At 37.8% G+C, this 12,500-nt stretch overlaps 1 protein-coding gene across 5 annotated transcripts in view; it reads right to left on the reverse strand.

Moving 5' to 3' along the window:
* LOC125047718 (E3 ubiquitin-protein ligase Ubr3-like) overlaps window positions 1-12,500 on the reverse strand; it is a 196,989-nt gene that overhangs the window by 1,900 nt on the left and 182,589 nt on the right. For 4 of the 5 annotated variants that reach the window (XM_047646101.1, XM_047646102.1, XM_047646104.1 and 1 more), the window contains 26 exons: window positions 12,083-12,212; window positions 11,773-11,899; window positions 11,453-11,586; window positions 11,011-11,239; window positions 10,663-10,842; window positions 10,076-10,302; window positions 9,771-9,926; window positions 9,433-9,614; window positions 9,153-9,286; window positions 8,902-9,047; window positions 8,604-8,770; window positions 8,195-8,439; window positions 7,797-7,970; window positions 7,118-7,381; window positions 6,622-6,908; window positions 5,891-6,427; window positions 5,579-5,731; window positions 5,168-5,316; window positions 4,716-4,875; window positions 4,340-4,568; window positions 3,970-4,215; window positions 3,293-3,531; window positions 2,906-3,071; window positions 2,535-2,746; window positions 2,017-2,288; window positions 1-1,888 (listed from right to left, as the gene is read on the reverse strand). The exon at window positions 1-1,888 is cut by the window's left edge and continues 1,900 nt beyond it. In XM_047646101.1, the coding sequence (XP_047502057.1) occupies window positions 1,771-1,888; window positions 2,017-2,288; window positions 2,535-2,746; window positions 2,906-3,071; window positions 3,293-3,531; window positions 3,970-4,215; window positions 4,340-4,568; window positions 4,716-4,875; window positions 5,168-5,316; window positions 5,579-5,731; window positions 5,891-6,427; window positions 6,622-6,908; window positions 7,118-7,381; window positions 7,797-7,970; window positions 8,195-8,439; window positions 8,604-8,770; window positions 8,902-9,047; window positions 9,153-9,286; window positions 9,433-9,614; window positions 9,771-9,926; window positions 10,076-10,302; window positions 10,663-10,842; window positions 11,011-11,239; window positions 11,453-11,586; window positions 11,773-11,899; window positions 12,083-12,212 (5,263 nt within the window). In that variant the 3' untranslated portion in view covers window positions 1-1,770. The remainder of the gene's footprint in view (window positions 1,889-2,016; window positions 2,289-2,534; window positions 2,747-2,905; window positions 3,072-3,292; window positions 3,532-3,969; window positions 4,216-4,339; window positions 4,569-4,715; window positions 4,876-5,167; window positions 5,317-5,578; window positions 5,732-5,890; window positions 6,428-6,621; window positions 6,909-7,117; window positions 7,382-7,796; window positions 7,971-8,194; window positions 8,440-8,603; window positions 8,771-8,901; window positions 9,048-9,152; window positions 9,287-9,432; window positions 9,615-9,770; window positions 9,927-10,075; window positions 10,303-10,662; window positions 10,843-11,010; window positions 11,240-11,452; window positions 11,587-11,772; window positions 11,900-12,082; window positions 12,213-12,500) is intronic. The other variant, XM_047646103.1, reaches the window with a different exon arrangement.

The raw sequence follows: 12,500 nt of genomic DNA on the forward strand, positions 1-12,500 counted from the left end.
ACATTCCATGCCTCACAAAGAAACCTAATTAATTTTCACTATGAAAAACAACTACACTAATACATAGGTTATATGCCAAAGATGCATTCTCTGAATTGAAAGAAGGGAAAAAGTCACAATGTAAGACAAGTAGCCATAATTATACATATATAACTCAATTCTTTATTTCAGAATTAAAATAAAAAATACAACAATCTTCTGCTCTCAGCTTCCTCCCTCCATAATTAGAATCTATAACTATGTACACCAATTCTTTGTAAAAAGTACACAAGAGTTTTTAATCACTTAGAGTTTAGCAAACTTAAATATTACTTGAGCTTTTTAGAGAAATATAAACAAATAAGACTTACTCAATTCATTTGGTAATAGCAGTGAGGGTACAAACCCTCAATGCCACCTACACTGTAATGATAGGCCTAACAGAAAAAAAATGACAGATGTCTGTATTTGTATAACAAGTATGTGTGAATGTGATTGAGAGAGAGGGAAGAGAGTGGAAATAACAGAGTGAGCTAGTGTGTGTGTGTGTGTGGGGGGGGGGGGTGCATGTGTGTCTTCATGTAACAGTGAATGTGTACTGTGTATACATACACATCTATGCAAATGCACAAACACATGGATACACGAACACTGGCATCCACAGATAAATACACATACACACAGCCACAAATACATGCAAACACACACACACACACAATTATACAGGAAGTTTAGAAAAAGAAAGTAGTATTCTATTGCTAAAGAATTCCAAGGCATTGCTTACTGCTGCTATTATTGCAAACAGTTTGTGAGAACAGAGGTGTATTTGATAAATTACCCATGACACCAAACTCTTGACCAATGTTTACCATACCAGAAAAATCTTTCCCCTCTATATAATTTTAAAAAGTAGTTTGCTGTTAATCCCCAATATTCACTATGAAATCAAAATTCATTCTGGAGAAGCTATTTGGATGAAATAAATACAACAAATAATAGGCCTGTACATAGCTATTCTTATTTTCCTTTGCCTTAATAATCTGCATATATTTCTATACTTGAAAGAGCATGCTTAAGCAAACAAGAGTTGTAGGACATTTACTCTGCAAGAATTTTACATGCCAAAATACTTGCCAATTACCTTCAAAATGTACATTACTATTTTAATATATCTGTTAAACAAAGACATTCTCTCTGGTTTTACCAACATGCATCCACCTCTGGATACGCAAACAAAATATATCACAATATGTTAATAAGAGAATAGGGTCATCATGTGCTAGCCGATCAAAATACTTTTACTCAACGCAAAAATACAGTTGGACAAATACAGGGACAACATAATTTAGAAATTGCAATTAAAGCTGATTTCTTTCCATTTGTCCATCCAAGAACCACACATGATACCTTGCCAACCCCTAATCACTAGAGACCCTCTTGCTTCACTTCATCCTATCTCTCAATGAAAATTTGTATCCAAAAGATTTAAAATAAAACTGGCCTATATATCCAGTGTAACAAGCTAAAGCCTCTGACTGATGACAGATCAAGTGTTAAGGGGTGAAAAAAGTATGTATTTCATCAGAATAGATTAGTATCTACATTTGATAGATAATATGAATTACAAATAGGGTATTAAGAACAAAATAAAAATTAAAAACAATAAAACAAAAAATGGTGAAGCCTTCAAAATTATTGTTTCATCAAGCACCGAATAATCTACATCCAAATAAATTTGGTAATGCCGAGCTTTTACCATTTATCATCGTAAAGCCTTAAAACTATTTAGCCTCAGAGAATGTCTCGGTGCCAAATCCAGCGTTTGTTGGTGTGGTCGAATGCATGCGAGAGCCACTGTTGCTCCAGCAGGCGGTAGCGGTCTTCACTTAGGTACAGAGGCTTCCCACGTCTGCAAAGATGTTCTCAAATTATTGTAAACCAAACATAATTAGCTATTTATCTGGATTAAATAAGTCAATAATCTGCATGCCACTTTTGCAGTAAATGTACATAACTTAAACTGCTTTGTAAACTTACTTGAGGTCACGATCTTCTTCCCCAAAGGAGTCTAGATGCACGCAACCCCAAAGACAAACTCTTGGTCCTCGTATCACTATCACTGTTGAAGAGTTGATCACCAGGAAGATGGCTGTTCCTGCTCCACAGTCTATTGCATGTTGCACACACTCACATACTTCTTGCTGCTTGCAGCAAGGTTCCCGCAAGCAGACTATGGTGCCACAAAGTAGGCAAACACTTGGATCTTTTGGGACACTGTTACACTGTGAACACTGCCGTCTGTGATAGTACTGCAGAAAAAAAAAATTTAATTAAAAATTTAAATTCAACTATGCTCTTTATGAATCTATAAAAATTGAGCTGATCAGAGAAACAGGAATTAAATGAGTGAATATAATATGGATATAGTATTATACTACTAGTTGGCAGTATAAGGAATATATAAAGAGGGAAGCATCAACTAATGACAAGAAGTGAACACAGAAAATGCAACCTAACTTGACAGAAATTCACACAATTCAAAACAGAAAACACACCTGAAATATGGCATCGTACGAGTGTGGCAGGCGAAGGAGACGGGGTTGTGCAAAGTTAATGGTAGTGAGGAGAGCTGATGCTGCCACTTGTGCCTGGGAAGCAAAGGTTGCAACCTCACTACACCAAACTCTTGCACCACAAGCCAAATCTCCCAGACGGGTCTCCACAGGGCTGGATACTTCACTTGCTCGATAGGTGCCACACATATTGCCTGGGAAGCAGCAAGAAGAATTATTGTAAATGGAATAAGTGTTTCTTTTAAAAGCTGAAAAAGTGAAAATGTCACTTAATTAACTTCCTACATTTGACATATTTCCTCTAATTGCATTGCATCTCCATTTCAAAAGGGAAAAAGGGAAAAAATTCATACCCATTATTGTAGAATTGACAACTGAGCAGTTATCCCATACTCCTAGGTACTGTTCTAAAGTTCCACACTCTGCAAGGGGATCAGCAATGACAGGTGCATTTTCCTCCATGAGGTGTGCTTTCAGGAGTGCAGCAACACGCAAAAACTGTAGGCAAGTTTCTCGAACCTGTAAAGGGCAGGAAAGATGCTTTTAGTTAATTTAATAAGTCTAAAAATACATAATTACATTGTGGATCAAAAGGGTTTTACAATTAGTGTTTTCATAAATACAACTGATTGATATTCAACCTTGGCTTTTATTCTGTCCTTACAAATAAATACATAAAAAAAAAATATCAACAAAAATAATTGTGTATTAAAAAATATAACTAACTAACACATTCATACCTGACATGTGACATCATTCACAGTCCAAGACTCCTGTGCTTGGTCAGCCAAGAGCACTTGATCGTCGCAGAAGAAAGGACTGTCACGCAAAGTGTTGTGAGCCAATGCTAAAAGAGGAGCAAGTGGGCCTCCTGTTGTTGCCTGCTCACGCTGGCTTTCATTCAGTGACCGTAGAGCAGACACTGCAGCACGCACAACCGCAACGCGATACACACTACCAACTACGCACTTTAAGTAGCCTGTAAAAGTCAAAAGTTTTGTAAAAATGTAGAAATGTCATTACAAAGAGGCTAAAATCCTGTTTCTCAAAGAAATTCAAAGAAAACTCATGTCAAAATTCCAGAACACATACATTTTGTCGTAAAGAAAAAGAAATAATTATCAGGACTTTTATTATTTGGTCCTTTACTGTTAAAACACATGGACAGCTAGTTTTCTGAACTACAATGTTCATGAAGATTTGAGAATTATTAACAAAATGTCTGATGCTGAACAATTCTTAAATGACTTAGAGGTCACTGGTAAAACAAAAGTAAACAATGCATTCATGTGAGATGTAGGACAGAAGTATCTAAGGTAATTTCTCTGTTCCTAGAGTTATTGCCAAGGAAAGTCCAGTGCATATATGCTGCAGCAATAATTCTTTAACTTACTAATAAATCTGTAACCTTGCAAACCTTGATCAATCCTTGATGGCAGCAACAGAATGAGCTGCAAAAGGAGTGTCACAGGATCTCTGAGAAGGATGGGAACTTCCCTCTCTCTTAGAGTGACAGCTCCTTCACTACCGGTCACTGGTCGCTGTGTGATGGAGGCCCATGTCTGCCTGATCCAGTGTAATCCTCCTCCTACACCTCCAACAGATGAATCTCCACCTCCACTCAGGATCTTCGAGTGGAATCCCAATACATGAAGAAGGGGCACTAGGGAGAAAAAACAAAAGTCATGTAAATAACACAACCCATGAGAAATAATACAATTTACACTTTACACTTTCAAAACAGGCCCTCTGCACTATGCAAGAACCTATACAATATATATACTTACTAAGGCAGGAACGCTTCACATCCATTTTCACATCCTCTGCTTGGTAAACCAACATTCCTCCTCGCTGTACTAACTCCACTTCTAGATTTGTCCTTAGAATGGAGGACACAAACATGAAGAGAGATGGTGTTGAGGGGTTGGATGACACATTTCGGTACTTGGCATATGTGGCAATGGTCATGTCTTCCATCATGCGAGCCATCGCATTTGTCAGCGTACTGCTAAATGTCTGGTGGAAATATCATAAACAATTCATGAAATACTGTGTTATCTATTATACCATTATAAAAAAAGGATTATGAGTTTGTAAATTCCAAATCTTTGTCTTTACACAACATACATCTAAACATCAATCACAGTTTCAAGTAATACTCACAGGCACAGTGAGGTCATGAAGTAACCTGTCAACCTCTTCCACCAAATCACTATCACACGTGGAGGGATGTTTTACCAAGGCAGATAAATCACCAATTTCGGGAGAGATGGGTAACACTGCATTGCCAAGTTGTCGACACAAAGGGCACCAATATTCACCTCTGTTGATTATAAAATATTGAAGTTTTATCTGAAGCTTGGGAGTGAGAAGGAAAAGGAAGGAAAATTGTGACGGAGTAAGTAATCTTTACATGAATAAAATCTGGTAAATACTATGATGCAAGCAAAAAGTAACCTTATCAAATTCACTTTAAAAATGAGTCCACATCTATCATCAAATAAAAAATATAAACTAAGGGGATACATTTTTCTAATCTGAGGAAGAAGAAGAAAAAGAAGAAGAAGACGAAATAACAACAAATAAAGGAAAAAACAAAAATAACAAAAACTTACTTATCCACATTCAAGGTGCTGTTAGGTCGGTGCTGTGAACGAAGTGCAAGGAGGTACGACTGATGGCAGTCCAAGTGAAGGTGGTGTCCGCAAGTCTGTACATGAACACCTCCTTCCCAGCCATTATTCATGGACACCAGCCATGAGTTCTAAAGGAGGTAAGATTTACCATTACATTAATATTACTCATATGACACAACAAATGTGATTATCAATGCTGAGGCTTTGATTCAACTACAGAATAATACTTTATAAAAGATAGTTTAATCATCAAAACAAAGTATAACGGATTTTCACTCTATTTATGTTATCTTTTAATAAAATTTAAGATACAATTACATGCCATTGTTCTGTAATATAATATATAAAGTTAAGAAAATACTGATTTAAAACAGGACAGCTCACACTTACATAGTCAAAGTATCTATTCAAGGTGTCAGCTCTTTCTTCCATAAATTGGCCTAGGGTAAACCTTCGTTGTTTTAATCTTGTTCTTTCAGAATCTGAAGTAGGAACACTAAATGGTTTCTGCTGGGAAGTTCTGTGGCCGAGAACACTGGTTGCCTGAAAATATAATTTTCATTGTTAAAAAAATTACAGCATAGGAATAATAACAAACCTTGGTTTGATTAAACAAACCAAATAAATCCAAACTACAAATATAAATGGTAAAGCAAGGAATATACATTAAATCCTGTAAAGAGTAGATATACAAATATTTACCTGTAATAACACTACGAGTCCCACTGGTCTCTCAGGAGTGGACGGTATTGATTGGTTACATATAACACAGTCATATTCCTTATGCCTCTCGGGCTGCTCTTCTTCTACTTCCATCGCATCATTCCCGCTTGCCTCTGCTTCTGCTGCTTCTGCTTTGTTCTGTTCCATGAACTGCCGCTGACGGAAGGCAAATTCCGCCATTACCCTCTTCTGTCGCTCCTTGGCACGTTTTCGCTTCTCTTCCCTTGCTCTAGCTTCTTCTTCTGAAGATGCTGAGGAGTCTTCTTCCCGTTTACAGTAGATGCGAGATATAGTGTCGAGTATCCCTTGTCTGGCAGAGGGTTCATATCGTCCTATCTTGTTGAGCAATTTGGCGATGAAGAAAGGTCCGTCTCCTATCCTTGAGTCTGATGACTCATCGAAGTTTGGACGGTAAGAATTAGGTTTCCCTGTGAGTTTGGAGTGGAGCTTGATGAGAAGAGAGATGATAGATTCTTCCACTGCAATGTATTCATCTCCAGAGTCAAGCTGTGGTAACTGAAAAAGTTGAGAAAAATTTAGTTTGCATAACTCATAATCTCAAACATTCAAATAAGAAGTAAGGTTTTAAGTATCAATAAGTTATACAAAACATTTTGTTCAAATTAACAAGCTTTCTTTGTCTCTTGGTTCCACATTTTTAAGTAAGGCAGGACTGCAATGAACTATCTCAACTTTTTGACCTGACTTACCGAAGAGAAATGAGAGAGTTCAGGTGTGGGAGGCGAGGTCTGCACTGAAGGAGGCATGGAACCATCCCCTCCAGCAGGAAGCAGAGCCTTGGCAGGGCCAGCCGGTCGGCGGGACCGCAGGTGCAGGGGGTGAGGCACCACGTAGGACCGACCGTGGTGCCTCCTGTTACTGCAGCTTGGACTGCTGCTACTGCTGCTTCTGCTACCCCCTCTCCTTCCCACTTCTGTCCCTGCTAGCAGGGGTGGAAACTGGACTGGGGCTGGTAACGATGCTTGTGCTGCCACCCCTAATTATGGAAGTACAATCATGTTAATGCTAAAACATGCATAACAAAGTTTGTTTGAAAGAAAATGTCATTAAGCTGTAAATGACAATGGGCATTCATATACACTTAATAACAGAAAGCCAAAGTATAAAAAAAAAGATTCAGTGACAGAAATTTTCTACAAATGAATCACTCATAAATCTACAAACAAATGTAATGCTGTAGCCTACCTGGAGAACCACTCTGTGTGACTGGCACAAGCATGTTCCCTGTTGTGGGCGGTGGCAGAGCCAGAGGTGACAAGTGATCCTGTGTTGGAGTGTCTGGCGTTGTGGGAGTTTCCCCAGTGGGTACAACAGCTGAGGCTGCTTCCTGGTAGAGCACCAGCTCTGAGCCCGATGGGAGTGGCCGTGGTCTTGGGGCACCATGGAGTGCCAAGCGTGGCTCTCCTCCCTCCAATTCATCCATTTCCAAGTCAGATCCATCTAACTCACCTGGTGATTTACAGAGAAGTAAAGTAAAGACTACTTGCAAAGAAATAACAGGAAAGAGCTGTCTGCACAAAAAAATCATAAAGTGCAACAAATAAGATCTTTTAATTCAAAACTGTTGTAGTATAAGTGCATACTTTCTAACAAAAGTAAATCTACATCTAAACTAACTGATGAAACTAATCCAAAAAATATGGAATATTACAACATCAATAAAGTGTGAATTAAAACCTATATAATGTAAGCATCATGAATGCACTGAACACTATATTAACACATGAATATACATGGCCAAACCAGAACTACTCAAGGCCATCTTTTATTGAACTCTAAACCAAAACCAATATCATCCATTTATCCAATATTTCACATGGTCCAAACATCATTCTCAAGAGCCTGTCTGGCCTTTTGAACTTACCATCTGAGCTTGAGCTGATGGATGGAGTGGGGTTGAGATCCACTCTAGATACCACAGTATTGGCATTTGTAAATATGTCATCTGTCAAGAACCACTTGCAAAATTGCCCATCTGGTCTGTCATCAACCTCTTCTGTCACATTCTCATAGAACTGGGCTGCGACAAGTTCACCACCTGAGAGAGACAGGAAAATTGTGTAAGATGGGAATACCTTCCTGGGAAGCATTAAATACACAAAAGTAGAGTCTAAGGGATACTTCTACTCTTGTTTATAACTTCTAATTATAATAAAAAGAAATGGTATCTCTCTCAAATAACTCTCAATTCTTATTATCATTGTAGCTACTCAAAGGTAGTCAACCAATTATCCTCTCCTCTTTCTGAAACCTGCAACTTACTTTGCGAATGATGCTTGGCTTGGTATTCAACAGTGAGTTCCAGCAGGTACACAGTCAAAGCTAACAGATGGTCTGTGGAAGAGGTTTCATTCAATGCCTTGTAGAGGAGAACCAGGAGAACAGCGTGGAAACTTCGGCAAGCGATAACTCTCTGAGGATCTGTGTAAGGGCTGGTCACTGGGCTTGGCAACCGGAAGGGGGGCCATAGGCTCCCTGAATTACTCATGTTGCCAGACTGTTTACAGCTGAAATTCAAAAATGCACTATGAGAAAACTTATATAGAACTTTTTTTGTTTAAATATGGGTTCACATATTCAAATACCATTAATTCATGAGAACCCTGTAAGTTCATAAACATAATAAAAATAAATCTGTAATTACTTTAGTGTCATTTCTAAAATTACTTACTACAATTTGAATCTATCAAGAGAAGCCTGGAAATCTCTTCTTTGAACTGCTCGTAGGAGAACATATATTGGGTCATACAGATTCTCCCAAACTTCATCTTTAGGGATATACATTCCTTGTTGCATTGTTCCTGAAGCTTCAAAGTTGGGTGCTCTATATGAGGATACCTGTGAAAGATACAAAAACTTGGGTTCCTTTGCCATTACACCTCTAATGAAAACAACAAATTAATAATACACTTATCCTCATTTCACCTTCCTTCAGAAAAAGAAGAAAACTACAAAGACAAAGTTCTTACCCTACTGAGCACAGTCTCGAAGTCTCGGCTTTGGGCTGCACTTCCACATTTCTCTGGCATATATTCCATCAACTGGGAGTGAGTTTTGTCTCCCATGCATAACAAAGTGACCATCTCCAGCTGTGCAAGTTCACTTTCACTCAAACCTTGAAAAATGAAATCACTCAATACAAATACAGTTATACAAGAAAGTATGTGTAGCTCACAACATGTTACTTCATTTTAGAACCACAAATAATATATATACTTACCAATGTTAGTTCTTACAGTCATAAGAGTTGCAAGAAAAGTGAGGCATGATTCTATAATTGTCATTTCATGTTCAGAATCCAGAAAGCTGTTGGAAGCTCTGGGTGACATACTCAGTGACTCCAATACATGGAACCTAGAAATATTCAATGCAATTTGAATTTATGCTATAGAAAAAATGAATGCCCCCTATACATAACCTTTACATGTATCACATCAGACATCTTTCCAAGAAATAAAAGACATTACATATGAAGAAACTGTCAGGAACAACTGCATTACCTATCCAACACGGTCATAATGAAATTATCTGGAGGAAGTTCCCCAGCACAGATCTGAAGAAGGTACAGATCAGCATCTACCATAGAATTGCAGAAGTGACACTGAATGTACGTCATAGCCTGGCCCTTAATCTGCAATCCATTCCGTACCCAAATGCCACTCAGGATCTCATAGAAGGCAGCCTGCAATTCAAAATGGATACTTGTGTCAAGAGGAGGAAGAAAATGAAAAAGATGAAAAAAAGAAAAGAAAAAAAAAGTCCAGTTTATCAAGTATTACCATTTGGATTAGACATTACCACATATTAAGGGGATCCTAACATAATAATAAAACAGTACCTGTAATCTCAGTGGATGAACCATGATCAGATGAAGCAAATCCTGCGGAGGGAGCACCTCTTCCAACCGAGCCCCCTGAGCTTTCACAGCCTGGCACATGAATACAGAGTAGTACCGGTGCAAAGGGAGGTGGAACGAGACCTGATAGGGATCACCCTGTAAGATGAGGATTAATTAATTAAATGTACAATATCGAAACAAAATCGTTTTATGAATATCTTTACATTTAGCAGAATATCTAAATCTAAATCTGCATTTTCACTAACATCAAACTCTAAAATAAGGCCTCTGTCACCAATACATACCATGTCAGAATGAGCAAAGCCAACTGCATTGAACCAGTTATTGAGGGCATGAAGACACTGCTTTAAGACTGAGAATGTATAGTGTCTAGTTTCAGAGTCTCTGAGGTGAGAGACGAGGGCCCACATAGGTGAAGCAGAGGCCTCCAGCTCAGCACTGAAGGCTGCATAGTAAGTTTGAGGTTCAAACTCAATGTGCTGTGTAAGTTCTCTTACATTGACATTCATTCCTGAAAATATTGTAAATAATATAAGCAAACAAAATCACTGTTACTTTTCAGTTTTGTTTTTATTTCTTTTTATATATTTATCTATAAAATTTTCAATCTGCATAGAGAAACAATCATGAAAGTGATAAGTATACACCCAACTTTCATTTCACATGTCAATGAGATGATCTTATTCAGGTTATTCATTAAATGGTTTAAGTACCAATAATAATCTGTTTATAAACAATCAGATCCCATCTACACTTTTCATTGTGAGAATAGCATCAATAATGATGAAAAAAAGTTAATTAGTCTATTATTTCTTCATAAATAAATTAGAATGAAATGTTTATCAAACAACAATATCATATAATACTTTACCTTGGAACATGGACAGAAATGAAAACCATTCCTGTATGAGTCTTTGGTCACTCATAAATTTGACAGCTATGGGCTTGTGTGAGAGTACATTGTTAAGGTCTGATACCAGTGGCCAGTAGCAGTGGTTTTTCATTACATGATCACCACAGTTCACGACCCTATGGGTATTCCGCAATTTATCTGAGGAGAAAAGTAAAGTTTGTGTAGGTACTCTTCAGTTATTCCTGATGACAGAGAGCATTATTCCCTCCCCCAAAAAGTAAAAATTCCCTATCTATCAAAAAAAGAAGCTGGGCTATATCCATCTCATAAAAGCACTTTTCCTTCAAGACATTACTCAACCCTTACCATGCAGAGTAGATGGCACACAGATCGACTTCATCATGTTCTTGAGGCTAACAATCATCACATGGAGAAGGTGGAATGAGTCAGTCATGCGGTAAGCTAAATCTTGATCTGAGAACAGCTGTACAGAAACATGGACAACACGGTTGCTTAGGGTTTCTGAATCTGTACTTTGTACCAACATCACAGATATGCGACTATAGTGCTGCACAAATGCTCTTGCAAAGGCATCCTGAAATCAAAATAAATCCATACTCTTCATATGAACACATAAAAATTTAAATAAAGTAGCTTTTCATTCATCACATACTACATAAATATAAAGCAACATATCTTAAATACCATGAACACTTAATAATGGATAATAAAGTGAATTTCCCTTGGTGCAAAATCATCATATTTCATATATAAATGTCAATCATATCACATGGTGTGTAAAACTCACCTCATACTCAGTATCTGGGAGCATGTTTAAAAGTAGACAAACCAGTTTCTGAGGGAACTCAAATTTAACAGTCCAAAATACTATCTCATCTAAAAACGTCTTGTGGACCAAGGGGCCATTTAGGGTAGGTATATCTGAAAACAGATAAGAGGGTCATAAATCTTCTGGATTTGCATCCCTACCCAAATCTCAAAGAAAGAAAATTTGTTTAACAACAGTAACAACAAGGACGAAGTTTATCTGCTTATGATGTGTTCAAATTATACTTGCTCACAACACACCTGTACTTTGTAATCTTTATAAACGACCTACAATCTTACCTTGGTATCCTGGAGGAACTTCACCAAAAGGTATACTATTGAGAGCCTCTTCATACCAAGTTTTATTTTGCTTCAAATACTCATTATTCATTGAGTTTGAGGACGGTTGAGTTAAATCAGTATATACCTGGAATGCAGAAGACGTTTTAAATTATATTCAACAAATTCAAAAAAAGACAAAAAACTCACATCCATTACTAATAAAAGAAGAAACATCAACAGGAAATCAATGAGTTGTTCTCCAGCATTTGAATGAAAAATACTAACAGTCAAAATTATGTGCTGATAACTTCCATGGGTATAAACTTACATTTGGATTGCATAAAGACTTAGTCATTATCTTTCTCATAGCTGCCCCTAGACGGCTGAGGTCCTGAAGGAGGTCCAGGTACAAAGAGGACTCCTCCATCGCTTCGAGAACCTTATCTAGTGATGCACAACTGTTGGCAAAAAAACAAGGAATGGTGTTAATGGTGTAAAGAATGGGCTGGAGGGGGAGGGGAGAGAAGGAGAGAGGAGAGGAGAGCAAAGAGCGAGAGGAAGTGGAAGAGAAGAAGAGGGTGATGAAGAGAAAAGGGCAGAATGGTGAAGGAGAGAAAAAGATATGGAAACAAAATGGGAAGAAGACAAAAGGGGAGGGTAGAAGAAAAAGAAAAAGAAAGAGAAAGAGAGGGGGGGGAGAGGGAGAGAGAGAGAGAGAGAGAGAGAGAGAGAGAGAGAGAGAGAGA

Source organism: Penaeus chinensis, chromosome 41 (genome assembly GCF_019202785.1).
Source record: "Penaeus chinensis breed Huanghai No. 1 chromosome 41, ASM1920278v2, whole genome shotgun sequence".
Lineage (NCBI taxonomy): Eukaryota > Metazoa > Arthropoda > Malacostraca > Decapoda > Penaeidae > Penaeus > Penaeus chinensis.